The following is a 17,196-nucleotide window of genomic DNA, read 5'->3' as shown; positions in this document are numbered from 1 at the left end:
GAAACAAGTGTGTACCCCGAGACATGCAGACGCTGGGACACACTCGTATTTCATCCTCCAGGTTCCGTGTCATCGCATCACAGCAGAGCCAAGCATCTTGTTGATAATTGTATTTCATAAAACTCGTCTTATTGCTAACCCAGCCGGCTCGCTTTTCCCCGCGAGCGACCAAAGGGTTACTACGCCGAATCATATCAAGCCCTAACTCTAATACCATCAGAAGCAAAAAGCATTATCTGCCTTCCATGCAAAGCTCGATGCCGGAGCAGAAACCGGCCGCCGAAGTCCAATTAACTATAAAGACACGAAAGGGGGGAAAGAATCGTCAGAAAAAGGGAGCCCATTTGGCTTTTTAGAGAAGAGCAGCGCCCAAGAGGGTCGAGATGAGGACGACCAAGCTCGCGACGAAAGGAGCAGTCTCCATCCTGGGGATCTGGACAGCAGAAGCAGCGCCAGTCTTCTTGCCGCCGGTGGAGGCAGCACCCTTGCCAGAGGCCGTTGCGGTAACCTTGCCGGAGCCAGCAGTAGCGGTGCCAGAGGACTCGGTACCGGCGTTCTGAGAGCCGGGGCCGTTGAGACCCTTGGGCGTACCAGCGCCCTCGGTCATGTACTTCTTGGCCGGGCTAGGGATAGCAGGCAGAGCATCAGTGTCGACATCCCAGGTGTTGGACTTCTTGGGGCACTGCGAAGGAGGACCGTTGGGCTTGTAGCCACCGTCGCCCTCGGGAGGCGGGGTACCAGCGAGAGCCTTCTTGAGAGCGTCGTAGTCGGGCTTGGGGTTGACCTTGTCGCCCTCAATCTCGACAAGACCGTACTTGTTACCCTCTTCCGACCACTCGTACACGAGACCGCCCGAGTAGACAGAAATCATGTCGGTGCCGTACAGCGACCTGACTTCCTCAAAGTTGCGCACACCCTTGTTGCAGCCGTACTCGGATAGGAAGAGAGGAATGGAGTAGTCGGCGTATTGCTTGACCTTGGCGTCCCAACCAGACTGGGTGAAAGAAGATGGGTTGCACCACGAGTAGTCGTTGAAGGCGAAGAAGTCGGAGCGCTCGTCATCGGTACCGCAATTCATGTAAGTCGCAGTCTCGTAACGGTTGGACTCGACATCAGCAGCCGAGTAACCGACGGGAATGGGGCGGTAACCCATGGAGCCAATGTACTGCTTCATGTCACGAGTGACGGCCTTGACGTAGGGCGCAGCACCAGTGCTCTTCTCGTCGTTGATGACCTCGTTGCCGGAGAAGAAGAGCAAAGTGTTGGTGTAGTTGGCGAATGCGTCAATGGTCGCGAAGACGTTCTGAAGGTAAACATCGTTGTAAGATGCCTTGGGTTCGGCGCGGTTGATCGAGTACTTGGGAGTGTTGACATCGAGAGCCAGGTAAATACCAGCATCAGCCAGTTCGTTCATGCACTCGTCGTGAGTTGCCGAGTTGTCGACCGTGTAAATGCGGACTACGTTGATGCCCAGCTCCTTGAAGTACTTCACGTCACGTCGGCAGTTGTCCGGATTGGCAAGCGGGTCGTCCAAATTGGAAGAACCTCCAGGCTGGTAGTCAATGCCACGGACGTAGAAGCGGATCTTATCCGCGAAGAAGGCATTTCCCCTGACAACAACGGGAGTGAGCTTGTTGTTTCCGGTCTGGGTCGCAAAGGCCGGGACAGCGGCAAGCGCGGCACTGAGCAGCGCCGTGCCAAACTTCATCTTGGTCGAGAAGAGGAGGATTGGACTTTTGGAAGAGGAGATCAAGTGGTGGAGAAGTGGTCAGACGGGTGGCCGAGGGAAAACCAAAGACAGCGAATGGTGGGAGACGAAGAGTGGATCGAGCAAAGAGAAGGAAGCTCAAAAGAGTGAGAGGCTTCCCAGAGAAGAAGTAACGGAATTAGGTCACGGCTCGTCGAATTGTCTGCGAAGGGGAGGTTGGCGGGACAGAGTGTAAGTGGAAAGAGGTGGGAGGAGGGGGTTAGCCATGGACTATGTAGGGCAGGAAAAGGAGAGCAGGCAGGGCAAGCAGGGATGGCATGTGGAGTGAGGGAAGGTAGTTTTGGCAGTGGCAGTTGCAGTTTTGGTCGTGGTGGTGCAGACGTACAGGCGTAGTGCAGCGTGCAGCGCCGATCGAGAGGAGGGGCCCCCCGGACGAGCACACTGGAACACTGGGAACAACAGGCCTGATCGGCCGCCGACGATCTTGAAACCAGCGATGTCATTTGCTCTATCTCTGACGCCCCAGCACCGCCCGTTGGCTCTGAACAAACAGGGCTCCCCGGCCGCCCAGAGGCAGTGCGGTGCGCCCAAATACGACACTGACGGCCTAACTGGGACAATAAACATCGTCTTGAATGCTCAAAAGATGTTGAATACATGTTAACCGCCGCCATTGACTGCACAAAGCTATAGGTGCGTCGTTGCCTTGCCATCCAAGCACTCCAAGCACGCCAAGTCGCCCGCGGATCCGTCAACACGAACTCGAGCTGTACAACACTTCAGGTCGACCGGGGCAAACTCCACCCGCCGTCTTAGTCTTCTATTTTTGAACCACGGCCTCACCCAGTATCCACCACTGCTCTCGTCTCCCAGCCACGCCGTCTCCTCCCAGTCTCGTCTCGACTGTTCGCGTGGAGCCATTGTTGACGGCGCCAGGTTCGTGATGCGGGCCGATCCAAATCCAGCCGTTGGTCTAGGAAGCTCCTCCGTCTGGCAACCTCTCAAAGTGTATTCTCTCCCTTTACACCGCTCCTCGTCTGCACCACCACGCCCATTGACCGATGAGCTAATGCCGAGCATCGTCATTTCAAACCGCTCGCCAATCACACGCCCACCAAGGCTCTGGTCGAATTTCCCACGCGAGCCTTTTCCACCTCGTGTCATTCTTGCTGCTCGTTGGTGAATGAATCTTGGAAAAGTCAAATTTGAAACCGCCAGCGCCAGGTTGCTGTCCAACAGCGACACCACCACAGCAGCATCCGCAAGACTTGTCTACCAGCCACCAGCGGTTGTAGCAACGAAACCATTGTCCTTCGCACGTAGATGCGCCAGCAACGTCTTGCATTGGGACTAGCCACTGCACCTATGCCGTCTGCAGTCTTTGGCTAGATGGTCTGGAGATTGAATAGTGTTGCCTCGGCTGCCACGAGGCTGAGACGCAGGATTTGAAGAGTCTTTGCTTCGTGTTTCTTGTGCAGAGTGTGTGAGCATACGGGTGGGAGCTTGGACGACGGTTGGACCGACGCCACAAGAAACGCTCCCGAGCAGTGGCGTCGGCGCGAAACCAAAGCAGGAAACGGCCACCTCTACCATCTGCTTTGGTGATGCTGTGCCGTCTGGGCAAGCCAGTCCAAGAAAAACGTCGCCAGAGCGAAGCCAGAGCGAAGACGAAAAGCAAGTCCTAACCCGCCAAAACCAATATGCGCGCAGCTTGACCGCTCGACCAAGGCACATAAGGTTAACATTGTAGGTGAAACAACATGTGGACTGGCTGGAGGGAGATCCAGATCTTTTCTGGCGGGTGCGTCGAGACAGTTCACTCCTCACTCAAAAAAATGCAGCCAACCGCAGCCCTGACACTTCACCTTTCATCAGAGAATTTCCTGGATCCCCCGTTTCAACCCACTGACCCTTCCCGAGACAGAGAGCCTCAGAGAACTGAACCAAGACCCTTTTCATCAACAGAGTCAGACTTCATCAATTCATCGTCGATGTCTTTCGGCATGCCGTAGCTTACAATTCCCCACCCCTTTCCCAACAACCCACGCCAACGGCGGCGCCCCCCAGATATAGCGATCACCGTCCGCGACCCGAGCTCGCGGGCCAGAGTCGTTCGAGAAGCGCGGGAACGGTGCCCTTCAGAGTGCATGCACTGCCCCTTTCCCGGCGTGCCTGAGGTCGAAGTTGTGGTGGTGACATGTAAAAATATCTATCCTCCATCCCATCCATTTTCCTCTCGCACTTCAACCATGGACATCCGTGATCCGCCATGACCTCACTCCATCTTCCCTCCCTTTCCATGACCAAAATCTGCCACGCCTTCGCATCCTTCGTGGGGTGTTCTCTCGTTTTCGAGGAATGCATGGCGCATAACTGAACTGACGTGATTTGAGCGCATTGGCTGCGGACCCACTTAACATTTGGGGCCCGCACGCGCCGCACAAACAACCTTAAAACAACCTTGTTGGCCTTGAAAAATGGGGCCCCACTTTCCGGTGGCCAGTTCATCGCCCTCTCCGCTGGCTGGGCCTGCCACACGATTTTCGGCAGTCATGCTGTAGCTGGGGGATGACTGTTGTGACGGAGAAAAATGGTCGCCAGCTCTCATTATCACCACCCCTCAGTCCCTTGAATTCCTTCCCCCTTGACCAATCCACAGGTGCTCGCCAAGACAAAGTCTAGAATTCGAAGCGCGCGGAAGGGGCCAAGTTCCGTCCGGTGGTCGTTCGTGTCCCCACTCTTTCTCCATGCCCTTGCCAGCTTCCGCCCGCCGGCTCCAAAATGCCCATGATCTCCGGCGGGCGGCGGCAAGGGAGCGCGCAGATTCCGTGACGTCATTTTTTGCTCTGCCTGCCCTGCCCTCTGGGCTCTTTTCAACGGCGGAGGTGCTCATGACATCTGTCAGACGCGAGAACGAGAGGGTTGGAAACCAATCGTCCTTTTTTCTCGATAACTCCTGCTCCTGCTTGATCACATTGCTGGCTAAAAACCCGCTTCACAGCCGGGAAGCGACAGAGTAGTCTAGACAAACGCCGACGGCAACGGCGCACGCCCACCTCACCGGCTGTCCGCGGAGCCGGGCTGGAAAGGAAGCCGCTTGCTGCTGTTGCTTCGAAAGAGTATTCCATGATCAGTTGTCATTAATACCTACGCATCGACGGATTGAAGAGCATTTCTTCGATGGCGATGACATCAGAGACATTTGGGCTGGGGAGTGAGTGTTTCAGCGTTTTGGATTGCTACTCTACGACACGAGTTGGCTGGATTGACTCATCGCGGCCTTTGCTCTGTTGAAACGAGTTGACAGTGTCGACATGCTGCTCTCCTCACATCGCAGCAACACGGCACGGTCGTGGTGGCCGGCCAGCCAGCCAACCACCCCTCCATCTCGCCATAACACGAGCGGCAGCACCCACAACGCCCATAAATGCGCTCAACACCAACCAAGCCTATCAACCAAAAGATAGACAGGCATAAAGGCATCACCGAAGCCCAGGCTCCCTGCCTCGGCGCGGCCGCCATGCCCGAAGCAAAAAGTGAAAAAGCGAAAAGCGAGGAAAAAGCAAGAACCGGGCTGGGGGGGTTGGAAAGCATAATCCCTTGCACGGTTGCTCGAATTTCCACACTCGTGATTTCATTGCGCCTTTCAAGCTTGCCAAGCTTCGATTGAACGAGATGGGGTGAGAGACTGCATAATAGGGTCTGCCTGGTGTTGACGTTGCTTTTGCGGGTATCAACGAGCTCGAGACAGGCGAGTGACGATGGAGCGCTCGACTGTTATTGGCCTCCTATAAGCTATACATGGTGGTCGTTTGGCAGAATGTTGCAGGAAACAGGTAGGATTCAGTGATCGGTTGCAGAAGAGTCTCAATATTGCAGAGTTAAGCTGTGAAGCGATGGTTATTCCCGCTTTTGGTCATTGATTGATAGCTTGTCCTATCGAGCCGACGAGCTAGCAACTGGAGGTTTGAGGTGACCGCCCGTCAACAACACAGCCATCAGCATCGCCACATGGATGCGGAAGAGCATCTGGGTTAAGGCATTTACTCGTATACACACTACCGCCTCATCCTGCACCATGTTCTCCCCGACGATCCAACTTGTCTTCTTTTTCTCAAATCCACCTCTCTTGTCAATCTCACAAGCCTCGGACATCCAAACCCAGCCTTGAATTTCTCCATCCTCCCCATCTGCCCAAGCATTCTCAAAAAAGATATATAAGCCTGCTTGCGTTTTAAACATGCACAGCCTCAGCACAGCAGCAGCGCAACCAAGCCCCTAGAGTAGCAAGACTTTGCCCAGACGATTCGATCCAAAGATATGTCCACTAAGCCGACCGGCCAGCCACTTCCTACATCGCGCAGGTACCCGCCCGCCTCCCTCCCGAAAGGAATACGGCGCGGCACAGATCCAAATAGTTTCCAACTGCTTGTTGGTCACCATTGGGGCTTGTTCAATAAACCGGCCGTCTTGGGATCTTGGTCTTGTCTTCCTGCCCTCGCTCTAGCGAAGCCAAATACATATGCGAAGACGAGCGAGGGCCAGCCAGGCTACCATTCAGCATGAAGTGCGGTGATGCATTGAAGGTTGGCTGGTTGGCTTGGACGGGGGGGGGGGCAAAGGAAGGAGGCTGTGTTCAGCGCTGGCTGCACCGCGGTGGCCGTGCGGAGGTAGGTGAGGACAGTACATGGCGTAGCCGGTGACACTTTTGCCAGAGGAGAGGGAGAGGCAGAGATAACCTGGGAAGCCCGATCTATGTAAGTGCTGGATTGAGATCTCAAGGGACAAGACCTTGAATTGTGTGGGAAGTGATTGATGTAGATGCCTACGCACAACAGGGCTAGAGAAAGCTTCTCAAGCCGTGGGTAGAGCGCGCTATTCTCTGTATCTCCCTCCATTGCCCCTGTCGATGCCCTTTTGCCCAAGTGTCAACCAAGAAGCGAATGTGTAGAGAGAAGAGGAAAAAAGGAAGTATAGTTCACAGCCGCAAAGCTTCCTCCGTCTCTGTCCGATGCCGGACTCTCGTGCTACTATTTCTGTACCGCAATCCAAACAGTCAATGGACTAGATAGATGAAGGGGAACGCGAGCAGCAAGCAACACCTCGCCATGTGCAACAGGAGAAGAAAGGCGGTATATCAGAACACAAGAGGTCAGGGGAGGAGGTAGAAGGAAGTGGACAAAAAAGGCCATCGTCTATGAATGAAAACACCAACACATCGAACTCGCTTCATCGCTCTGCTCCGTGTCTGACAACGCCCTGAAATGAGTTCCACCGCACAAGCAGCACTGGGAAGCCAAACAGGGGAACGAAAGATCCAACCAAGCTTCCTACCCCAAAAATGGCCCTCACACTTCCCTGATGTAGTTCGCCGGCACGCTCCTTACAATACCGCCCTTCTCGACATCCGCCCACCCCTCACCAACGTCCCCATTGATCAGGACGAATCGCTCGCCCTCGGCAATGCTGTGCTCGGCATCACTGCGCGCCTCGTAGTCATACAGCGCTTCAGCATACTTGAGCTTCTTGGCGCCACGCTTGGGCGCCACTGCCGGCCCCTTCTTCTTGCCTGCCGGCGACATGGTTGGGTTGTTGGCGGCGGCGGTTGACGAGTGTATCGACGCTGTGCTATTTGAATATGCCGATGACGGACGCGCTGGTGAGATTGGCGCTGCCGCTGCGAGCGGTGTAGGTGCCGCGTGCAGTGTAGGTGCTGGAGCTGGTGTGGGTAGTGATTCGACGTAGCTGGCAGGGACGAGGCCAGATTGAGTGCCAGCGCGGACAGTCATCCAACCGGAGCCATCTTTTGAAGTCAGAAATTGGAACGGTGGTGTTTCAGGAGTAGTGACTTACCATCTGGCTCGACAATGACCACATCTTTGCCTTCGTCGACAGAGATCTCACCCTCGCCAACTGCCTGGTATGGGTAGAGCATCCGACCTCTGGGTTCGCCAGGCTTCGCTGCTACGCCGTCTCCATTTGCCCCGCCATCCTCTGGTGCCTTGACGTACTGTGCAGGTGGCGGTGCCATGATTCTATGCTTGCGGATACCTCCTAGCGCTCCCTTGATCGTACTGCTTCTATCAGGCTTTTCGTTCTCCTCGACCGATGTGGCCGACACCGATCGATGTGCTGAAGCAGAGTACCCCGAGCTGAGTGTGTTCATCGAATTCACAGTGTCGCTTCGACCAAGCTTCGGCATGTCAGACTGAGAGTCTGTCGGAGCCAAACTGGTTGAAGACGCGCGGGCTGACTCTTGACGAACAACTTTGAGTCTCTTTTTCTCCTCTTTCGACTGTTCCCCGGGGCAGTCGGTGGGCACTTTCATTTGACATTTGCTGTGACACGTGTAGCCGCAGTCCTGGCAGTCAAAACCCTTTGCTGACAAACCCCATATGCGCTCGCCACAAAGGTCGCAATTTGTAGGAATCTTGAAGGTCTGGGACTTGAAGTTGTGATTCCGGGCGCCGACGCTGATATCGCCAACAGCAGAGGTAATGGTAGATACCTCCACCTCGGCAGTCGTCTTTTGTTTTTGAATCTCGTGGAGCGCTTCTTGCATCGCAAAGAGGGCCCGCACGCATTCTACCTCGTCTCTCTTGTCTTTGCCTTCTTGGATGAGCTGCCTCACTTTTCTAGCATTTTCGACTTCACCCATCTTCTTGGATATTTCACGTTCCAATTCTCGCAGTGATCCTTTGCTCTTCATCAACACATTTCTCAGGAAGACCTTGGTGATTTCGTCTGTTGGAATCTGGTCGTCGTCAAGCCAAATCGGACTTGGCTCAAACACAAAGTCGGGCGGGTCTTGCCATTCGGTCGCATTGTGTCTGACGAACATCATCGAGTCGAGTGCTGGGTTATTCCGAGGAATCTCAGAGGCCAGGTGGTTCAAGAATTCTGTACTTCGGGCAAGTGTTGAGGTTTCAATCTCCGCAGCAAGCGACCAGATGTGATTCAATTTGGAGACGCGGGTCTCGGACAGGTCTTGTAAACTCTGTACAAAATGTCAGCCACTGTGATTAGCAGCCCGGAAACTTTCCCGAATTCTTACATTAAGAAGCTCCGGTACATACTCATGGTAGTACCTCTCCTTTTGCTTATTTGTGACATTTATGTTCATTAAGTACATGCTCTGACAAGGTGTTAGCATGCTGATAGTGACAGCAAGATGGGCAGCATACCTTGACGTTCCGCATCTCTGCCTGTTGCTGCTCAAATGCCGCTCGCGCCTTTTGTTTGCCGTGGTCCATAGCCGCGTCCGACTTCTTCCGCCGACTTTCTACTTCTTGGCAGGCGCCATCGTATTTACCCTTCATCTTCTTCAGGTCGCTGTATTGGGAGTCGCGCTCCTTTTCTAGCTTGCCGGCATAATCGACGTGATGTTTGCGCAGCTCCTCATAGCGAGCGGCTAGCTGCTTGAGCGGTTCGGCCAAATTGGTTACCAGTTCGCCGGCGAATTGTTCGTGCTGGTTGGCGCGATTCTCGAGCGTGGTAAGTTGGACCTGCCATGTCGTCATGGAGGCACTATCTCGCAGTCAGTCTCGGATCCCAAGGTCCCCAGCCGAGGCGCGACGCACCATTCCAACGAGCCTGGAGTGACAGTGGGATTCTCTCCAACACTGATCAAGCTAGACTTTTTGGCCTTCTTCTCAAAGTATTTCTTTGCTAGGGCGTTGAGCCGCGCTGCGTACTCCTTCTCTATAGCACTCCGTTCCCGGTAGAACTGTTGTATATCATCCAGCCATGCAATGCCATTCCCGACCTGGAGACAACCGGATTAGACACGTCCAGGAGGCTCTTGTATGCGCTGCGACTACATTTCGGGGAGACGGGAGTGGGGTGAGCGAGCTGCACGTACCCATGCGTTGACTGGCTTGAAGCCATCCTGCTCGACCGGTTAGCCCTACGGCGCTCTGATAGGCGCAGGACGGTGGTGTACCTTCAGCTCGGCTCCAAAGTTTGGAGCAATATCCAGCTCGGCCATGTTTGGAGACTTCAAAGGAGGGGGGAGCAGAGTCGCAAAGATGCGATTGGGAACATGAAGAGCAGTCGGGCAGGGCTGCAGGTTGGTGGTGGGTTATCGTAGGCACACACCGCGCGGCCCCTGCGCGTCGATGGCGGGGGACGATCGGAGGTGCAAACAGCCGACCCTGACCCATGCCATCACCAACTGCATCAACTCCACAACTCTTTCTCTTCACTCTCTCTCCACACCTTTTTTCACGCTTATCACTGGCCTGCTTCTTCTACGCAGTGCCCGCCGCTCTCATCCTCCCGCATCACCGTCGCGCCACGCCCGCCAATCCTGCGTGACGCCTTTCGACCCCGCCAAACAAAGGCTTGCTCCTCCAAATATCTCGTCGCGAACCCACACTTCCACCATGTCTTCCGAAGAGCCGCCCAAGACCGAAGCGCCCCCTCTCGAGAGCCGCATCACCAGCGACAAGCCTGCCGAGGACAGCGTTGAGGCTGCGCAAGTCGATGGCGCTCCTACTACCGGAGGTGGTCTGGCGGAGCCTGAATATGATGTCGAGGTGAAGCTGGCCGATCTCCAGGCGGACCCAAACAACCCGCTCTTCTCGGCCAAGTCCTTTGAGGACCTCCAGCTGTACGTGCGACTGGAATTGCTGCGCAAGAAGAGTCTCTAATCCCCATGTCAGGAAGCCTGAGCTGCTTCAGGGCTTGTACGGCATGAAGTTCCAGAAGCCTTCCAAAATTCAAGAAAAGGCCCTACCCCTGCTTCTCATGAACCCTCCCGCGAACATGATCGGACAGTCGCAGTCTGGTACCGGCAAGACCGCTGCTTTTACGCTCAACATCCTCTCGCGCGTCGACCTCTCCACATTGCAGCCGCAAGCCCTTGTCCTTGCTCCCAGCAGAGAACTCGCCCGTCAGATCATTGGTGTTGTCCAGGAGATGGGCAAGTACATGCAGGGTCTCACCGTCACGGCTGCCATTCCTGACCCCTCTCGTCGCGGTCAGAAGTTCGAGGGTCAGGTTGTGGTCGGCACACCTGGCACGGTCATGGACATGATCAGGAAGAGGCTTTTGGATCCCCGTGGGATGAGGGTGCTTGTTCTGGACGAGGCCGACAACATGCTTGATCAGCAAGGCCTAGGAGAACAATGCAAGAGAGTCAAGATGTAATTGAGGTCTTCCATCTGGAATGACGTGGGTGCTAACATCGCATAGGCTCTTGCCCCAAGACTGTCAGATTGTCCTCTTCTCTGCAACGTTCCCCGACGAGGTCGTCCGCTACGCAAAGACCTTTGCTCCATCCGCCAACCAGCTTACTCTCAGGCACGAGGAGCTCACCGTGGAAGGCATCAAGCAGTTTTATCTGGACTGCCAGGGTGAAGAGGACAAGTTCCGCGTGCTGTTGCAGTTCTACGGTCTGATGACAATCGCCTCCTCCATCATTTTCGTCAAGGTAAGTTTGCGCAGTCCAGGAGGGAGCCTCGCTGACTAGTCAAAGCGTCGCGACACTGCCGCTCAGCTCGAGAGGCGCATGACGGCCGAAGGCCATAAGGTGGCTCAACTTTCCGGTGCTCTGGAGGGCCCTGAGCGTGACGCCATCATCGACAGGTTTCGCAGCGGCGAGGCCAAGGTCCTCATCACCACAAACGTGCTCGCCCGTGGTATTGATGTGCAATCCGTGACCATGGTCATCAACTACGTATGCCTCCCACCGTTCTATGTCGGTCTTTCACTCACAAAGCGCAGGACATTCCTGAGACGGTCACTGGTGGACCAGACCACGAGACGTACCTTCACCGCATTGGTCGCACGGGCAGATTCGGCCGTGTCGGCGTGGCCATCAGCTTCATCCACGACAAGAAGAGCTGGCAGAACCTGGCCGAGATTGCGCAATTCTACCACACCGAACTGCAGCCGCTCGACACCAATGACTGGGACAACACGGAGGAGACCATCCAAAAGGTCATCAAGAGCTCGCGTGCGGGCAAGTCGACTGCGGAAATGATGGCCTAGTAGGTCGCTATCGGCCCAGGATCAGACTTGCAAAAGATGGTCGGTGGAATGGTTTGAAAGGATGGATTTGTAGATGAAGGTGCCTAAGATATCATGAGACGGCGTTGGTCGAAAAATCCGAGGACGGTAATCTGCATGCAATGACAACCCAAAAGGGAGAAAAGCACCTAGACTGAAAGTTGATCCGGATCAATTGAACGAAGAGAAGATTTCAAATGGCCGCAAAGCATTGCGCGGTCACCTAAAAAGCTTGCCAGTTGCTGCTCTTTTCGTGAGGATCTTCGACAGCTGACTCGGCTCGGCTGTCTCCCTTGACATTACGCCAGCACAACAATGACTCCAGGGTCTCTACGCATTCCATGCCCTGTACTCTGGATCTATTGTCAACCAACAAAGACGGCGTTCGCAGCACATCGGCCGAATTGTCGGTGCCATGGCTTTTGTTCTTCGAAAAGAGCACACCGCAACACGTATGACGGTCGTATACCGCTGCTTCCCCGCGCTAAAATGTCGTCACGAGCAAAAGGCGAGCGTCTGACCACCAGAACATCGCCGACCAGGCCGTGGGATCCCTAAAGCTACAGTGCCTTACCAGGTCAAACTCGCCGAAAATTTGAGCCCCCCGTCACCGCAGTCGAAACGATAAGCTCCTCAGGCGTGGAACAAACACCGCAGGGCTCCAGAGCTAGCTAGCTTGAACATCGCGCGCCGCTGGTGCGGCATTGACGTTTGTTGTTTCCACAAGCTGTCAAGCAGTTTTGGCGGTCGCAACTAGGTCAGACCTGGTAAAGAGAGCGACTTGGTTTGTTCTGCTAGCTACCTAGCTGCCGCCCGCCGACATGGGTCCCGAGTCCGGCGATGAGAGGAATGCGGATGCGGGAGCACACATGTCTGCTGCCGAGCCCAACACGACGGCGACAAGGAGTCTTCATGACAATGGCGAAGCTGTGGGGAGTCAAGATGATCTCCTCGCTGCCGCTGGTACTGCCAGGCGGCCTGGTCTGGACGACGTGCAACGGTGCGCTACATGCTCTCTTCCAACAACCCACTCTACCTGCCTAGCTTGTCCTGGCTCTACACACCTTCCATCCATCCCGCTCCGCCTTCTTATCCACCTAGTCCCCGCCCTTGGTTCCGCTTGTTCAATTCTTTTTCTGACGCCTCGTGCAGCACCGTCACCACACCCGTAATACCATCGTCTTTCTCGCCGGCAACAGAGACGTCCGCGTCGCTGTTCCGTTCCTCTCCTGCAGCTGCCAACTACACCAGCACTAGATATACGCAAGCATCTTCATCCCACCGCTACGCATTATATACGTCCACCTCGTCGACCACCAGCAACAATTCATACTCGCGCTCCCAGCACTACCGAAGCGCGCCGCCTCTCTCCGCATCGCATTCCGACACAGTTCTCGAGGCCTTCCTCAACGACGGCAGCACCGGCAGCGGCGGCGGCGGTGGCGGCTACAGCTTTGCCTCTGGGCACGACAGCCCCGGACGTCGCAGCGTCGTGACATTCAGCGAGCCAATGGAGACGCCCGGAGCGGAGAGGCGGCGGCGGCTGCAGCAGGAGGAACAATCGCAACAACGGCAACAGATGGCCAACGGCCAGCAAGAGCGCGGGGACGGCGGCTACGTGAGCAGCAGCGCGGACGAGACGACGGGGATACTGGGCGCGGACCGCAATGGCGTCGGCGTGAGGTCTTACCGGACAACGACGGCGGGAGAGGGCACAGGCAAGGGCAAGGAGGAAGAGGAGGAAGAAGCCGAGACCGACGAGACGGACGCCGATTCGCGGGACACGGACGTGACAGCCAAGAGGGTCGACGCCGTAGGGGAACGAAGTAGTCGGGCAAGAGAGAGTAGCCTGAGTAGCTACGCGTCGACGGTACGGTCGAGGAGACAGGGCATTGGCGGGGGTTCGACGTCCAGAAACGGGCGCGCAGGTGACACGGCCCCGGCCAGCGGCGCGGGAAACTCAAGCGGCAATGGGAACGGCGCCGTCGTTGGTGGTGGTGGTGCTGGCGAAGAAGGGTGGTGGAAGAAAATGGCAGAGCGCTATGGCAGCGTGGAGCTCGACAACAAGGGCTCCGTGGCACGCGACCATCTGGCCTTGGGTACGTTTGACCTCGTCCAAAACCAACTGCGCCCCTAGTAACTGACATATCCGACCTTTAGAACGCACATTCCTCGCCTGGCTGCGGACCTCGCTCTCCTTCGCCAGCATCGGCATCGCCGTGACGCAGCTCTTCCGGCTCAACACGTCCCTCTCCACCCCGGCCAACCCATCCGACGTGCACCTGCGCCACGTGGGCAAGCCGCTGGGCGCCACCTTCATCGGCGTGTCCATTGTGATTCTGCTCATCGGCTTCCACCGCTACTTCGAGTCGCAGCATTACGTTATACGGGGCAAGTTCCCTGCGAGCAGGGGCAGCGTTGTGGTTGTCAGCATGATTGCAGCGGCGCTCATTGTGACAAGTTTGGTCGTTATTCTTGCCGTGGCGCCTAAGGCGATTGAGCGGTAGAGAGAAAGAGATGAGAAGACTTTTGGTTATCTGGGCCTCTGTTCGTGTCGTTGGGAATCGACACACCCGGCCCCAGCAGGACGAAGCGTGCGAGCGCTTCGAGCTCACTTTGATGCGAGTTTTCATGCGCAACGCTTGAGTGGTGGCATCTGCATGACGATCTTTTTGCGTGTCAATGGTACTCTGTATTGAAGCATTCGAGCCTGTATGTATTTACCAAGTAGACCTAATCTTCTGGTGTCACCCCTTCCGACATGGGGGAAGTAGGGAGAGAGGAACAAAAACCAAGCCCTTGTATCAAGCGGCGCTAGAAGAAAGTGTTCAGATTTTGCAAGTTTTTCAAATCCCACCCCGTACTTCAGAATTCACCTCCTCCAAAGTATGACTACCTAAATGTGGGTCCAAATATCATCCTATTAAACCAAAAGAGCTTTCATAGGCATAGCCGGGCTGTAAAAAAAAAAAAAAAAAGAATAGGGCTAGTAGAAACAGGGACCCCTAAAGACCTGTTTCTACTTGTAGGGATCTTAGGTCAGAAGTGGACCTGGAAGCCTGAACGTGGGCTTTCAAACCTTGCATAATTGGAATAAATGTTTTGACGGATATTGAAGCCTGGACGTGGAATTTTCAAGGTTCACAAGATTTGAATGTGGATGACTTTATTCCTGTTGTTTATCAACGGGTCGTGTGTAGTGTGTCTTGATTAGAGGCAAAGACGTGTATTATTCGATACCCTCCTCGACAATCTGACCATTACATGTAGCTTGCATGTTGTGCGAGTATATGCCCGTGCTTATAGAGAGACGAGGCAACACGTGTAGAGAAGAGCGTGTTGATGTGATATGGATGCGCGTTGCATGCATGTAGCTTCCATGAAAAATGGCTGATAGCAGTCGGGCAGTCAGTTGATAACAGCGAAGAAGGACAGTAAGCCAGAGAGACGGACCAAAACAAGTCGAGGATGGAAAGAGGTCTAGTCAAGTGCGAAGGGGAAGGGAGCAAAGCGGGAAACAATCGAGACAAACCTACAAATCAGAGGTCCCATAGAGGAACCCATGAATACTTCCGCTGCTTAGACTATGCAGAGTTCAAAACCAACAGGGAGCGTACTTGGACTATCGGCCATGCAAGATCATACTAATAGAGAACATCCCTGCGGGTCAATGTTGCCTGGGCGTGTTGCCCTCTTTCCCTCCAACGTCTCTCCTTCTCCTTTGTGACAGGCACGCATTCATTCATGGTTTACTTACGCGGGGCGGGAGTTTGCTCAGAGTCAGGTTGCCACCTCTGTCTCCCCTCTCCTAAGAGCTATTTTGGTGCAATAGATGGAAAGAGATGGTGGAAGCAAGACCAATGATTATTCATGATATTTCGAGTGGTTGGGTGGTTGAGCTTGCTGCTTAAGCGTAGCGCACCCTGCCTTTTCAAGATGCGTCTAGTGCTTCTTCTAAGGACGATGGCGATGGGGACGGTGATGTGCATAAGGTAACGGGAGGGTAGATCAAAATCGCTGCCGAACATTGACTGCGATATACGCACTGTGGCATAGTCAGACCCTCACTTTCCCAATCACCAATTCAACACGCCCTCCAATTTCCTTCTCTGCCGCTCTTCAGCCGACATCTTGCCCACCAGCACATCACTCCCATCCTCTTCCCTTACCTCATCTTCCCCATCCGCCGTGGCCGGGCCTTCGCCCTTGCTCCTCGCCTCGACCCTCTCCCCCACCCTCGCCGCAACCCTGACCCCCAACGTCTTCATGCGCGCCACCTCCGCTGCCAACTCGCCATCCCGGGTCGCCAGGTTCGGCTGCACGCTCTGCGCCGGGTCGGCCAGGGGTCGCAGCGCTGCCTTTAGCGCCTTGAGGCGCGCGAGTTTGAGCCGCGCGGCGGCACGCCGCGAGGAGAGGTCCCGCAGATGCGCGGTGCGCGTGGTGTAGGCGTGCTGCAGTTGGCGCTGTGAGGAGGTGGAAGTGGTGGTGGTGGAAAGCGTCTGGGCTTGTTCGGGGTCGACGTCGTCCCAGGAGGGCGGGAGGGCGGCGATGGTGGTCGGGGAGGTGAGGTCGGCGGCGGAGCGGAAGGGGTTGTTTGAGGAGTCGTTGGAGAGGGAGAGAGAAGAAGTGGAGCTAGAGCTGGTGCTGGGTTTGGGCGCCGTGCTTTGCCAGTAGAGCGCGTCGATTTGCTCGGCTGTGTGGCGAATGGCGATGGTCGAGTAGGCGATTTTGTTGTGTCGTGTTAGTCGCCGGTTGACTGGGATGTGTGTTAGTTGGGAGTATCACGGCGGTTGGTGTAGTAATAAGGAAGGATTGTCATGATGTGAAACAACACTTCGAGGCTATGGAACTTGAAGAAAAGAAGCAAGACTGAAAATCAAGTGGAACAAAAATTACTGGGCTATTTCGCAGTTTCAATGTACCTACCCTCGCGCATGGCACTACGTATTGCGGCGTCGGGCATCTCGCAGTCGTCTTTCCATTGCTGTGGTGCTTGCAGTGGTTGTGATAGGATACGCGTCTGGCGGCGAATAAAGGCCGACTTGAGGTCGATGACGGTATTTGTGCCCGACATGAGAGAGGATCATGTCAATTGACTGGCCAAAAATCTGGTCATGCAGACTGCAGGCGAGTTTTGGGTATGGCGAGAAGAAAATGGGGTTGCTGGTGAGTTGAGTGTTTGGTCGATGTTCCCGTGAGACGCGTCTGAGCGAGCGGAGCGGACGTCATTTTCTTGCCTTAGGCACAAGTAAACAGCGGGCGAATCAGACACGGCCGAAGCTCTGACCGCCCGGGCGGGCAGCGGAGCCAGGAAGAAACCGCAAAAGTTGCGGCCATTATTGAGGTCCATCATCACCGACGGTACTGTCGACCTGTCAAACAACCCTCGCTCCCACTCCACACCCACCCGCGTCTGGACCCTTGTATCCGCCATTTGCACTCTCCGTTCGCGCCCTCGTCGATCAAATCAACCGCAA

General features: G+C 55.3%; 9 protein-coding genes across 9 annotated transcripts; 2 read left to right on the top strand and 7 right to left on the bottom strand.

The window, feature by feature from the left end:
- Positions 1-95: 95 nt before the first annotated feature.
- BKA78DRAFT_318212 (Glucanosyltransferase-domain-containing protein) lies at positions 96-2,168 on the bottom strand. The gene has a single exon (XM_066888760.1). The coding sequence runs from the start codon at positions 1,706-1,708 to the stop codon at positions 353-355; it is 1,356 nt and encodes a 451-aa protein (XP_066742400.1). The 5' UTR covers positions 1,709-2,168; the 3' UTR covers positions 96-352.
- Positions 1,575-2,345, bottom strand: BKA78DRAFT_160442 (uncharacterized protein). The gene has a single exon (XM_066883101.1). It carries the CDS (start codon positions 2,209-2,211, stop codon positions 1,750-1,752), a length of 462 nt encoding a protein of 153 aa, XP_066742399.1. The 5' UTR covers positions 2,212-2,345; the 3' UTR covers positions 1,575-1,749.
- Positions 2,346-2,364: 19 nt separating this feature from the next.
- On the bottom strand, positions 2,365-3,170 carry BKA78DRAFT_160321 (uncharacterized protein). Its single transcript, XM_066883100.1, has one exon. The coding sequence runs from the start codon at positions 2,870-2,872 to the stop codon at positions 2,396-2,398; it is 477 nt and encodes a 158-aa protein (XP_066742398.1). The 5' UTR covers positions 2,873-3,170; the 3' UTR covers positions 2,365-2,395.
- On the bottom strand, positions 2,966-3,613 carry BKA78DRAFT_160316 (uncharacterized protein). Its single transcript, XM_066883099.1, has one exon. The coding sequence runs from the start codon at positions 3,440-3,442 to the stop codon at positions 3,059-3,061; it is 384 nt and encodes a 127-aa protein (XP_066742397.1). The 5' UTR covers positions 3,443-3,613; the 3' UTR covers positions 2,966-3,058.
- Positions 3,614-4,853: 1,240 nt separating this feature from the next.
- Positions 4,854-5,473, bottom strand: BKA78DRAFT_160277 (uncharacterized protein). The gene has a single exon (XM_066883098.1). It carries the CDS (start codon positions 5,300-5,302, stop codon positions 4,979-4,981), a length of 324 nt encoding a protein of 107 aa, XP_066742396.1. The 5' UTR covers positions 5,303-5,473; the 3' UTR covers positions 4,854-4,978.
- A 1,583-nt stretch (positions 5,474-7,056) lies between these two features.
- BKA78DRAFT_354110 (putative actin polymerization protein Bzz1) lies at positions 7,057-9,695 on the bottom strand (the record flags this gene model as incomplete). The annotated part of the gene is made up of 7 exons (XM_066891671.1): positions 7,057-7,511; positions 7,562-8,705; positions 8,763-8,843; positions 8,893-9,235; positions 9,289-9,473; positions 9,570-9,596; positions 9,651-9,695. The coding sequence occupies 7 exons, from the start codon at positions 9,693-9,695 to the stop codon at positions 7,057-7,059; spliced, it is 2,280 nt and encodes a 759-aa protein (XP_066742395.1).
- A 397-nt stretch (positions 9,696-10,092) lies between these two features.
- BKA78DRAFT_354109 (ATP-dependent RNA helicase-like protein dbp5) lies at positions 10,093-11,701 on the top strand (the record flags this gene model as incomplete). Its single annotated transcript, XM_066891670.1, has 5 exons — positions 10,093-10,319; positions 10,372-10,854; positions 10,904-11,141; positions 11,187-11,387; positions 11,435-11,701. The coding sequence occupies 5 exons, from the start codon at positions 10,093-10,095 to the stop codon at positions 11,699-11,701; spliced, it is 1,416 nt and encodes a 471-aa protein (XP_066742394.1).
- A 2,047-nt stretch (positions 11,702-13,748) lies between these two features.
- On the top strand, positions 13,749-14,226 carry BKA78DRAFT_332222 (uncharacterized protein; the record flags this gene model as incomplete). Its single annotated transcript, XM_066889965.1, has 2 exons — positions 13,749-13,818; positions 13,880-14,226. 2 exons carry the CDS (start codon positions 13,749-13,751, stop codon positions 14,224-14,226), a joined length of 417 nt encoding a protein of 138 aa, XP_066742393.1.
- A 1,340-nt stretch (positions 14,227-15,566) lies between these two features.
- BKA78DRAFT_318202 (kinetochore Sim4 complex subunit Fta4) lies at positions 15,567-16,905 on the bottom strand. The gene is made up of 2 exons (XM_066888759.1): positions 16,646-16,905; positions 15,567-16,475 (listed from the first exon to the last, which is right to left on the bottom strand). Exons 1-2 carry the CDS (start codon positions 16,791-16,793, stop codon positions 15,796-15,798), a joined length of 828 nt encoding a protein of 275 aa, XP_066742392.1. The 5' UTR covers positions 16,794-16,905; the 3' UTR covers positions 15,567-15,795.
- Positions 16,906-17,196: the final 291 nt, after the last annotated feature.

Source organism: Phyllosticta capitalensis, assembly GCF_038381095.1.
Source record: "Phyllosticta capitalensis strain CBS 128856 chromosome Unknown BKA78scaffold_7, whole genome shotgun sequence".
Classification (NCBI taxonomy): Eukaryota; Fungi; Ascomycota; class Dothideomycetes; order Botryosphaeriales; family Phyllostictaceae; genus Phyllosticta; species Phyllosticta capitalensis.
This window is presented reverse-complemented; position numbering and strand designations above follow the sequence as displayed.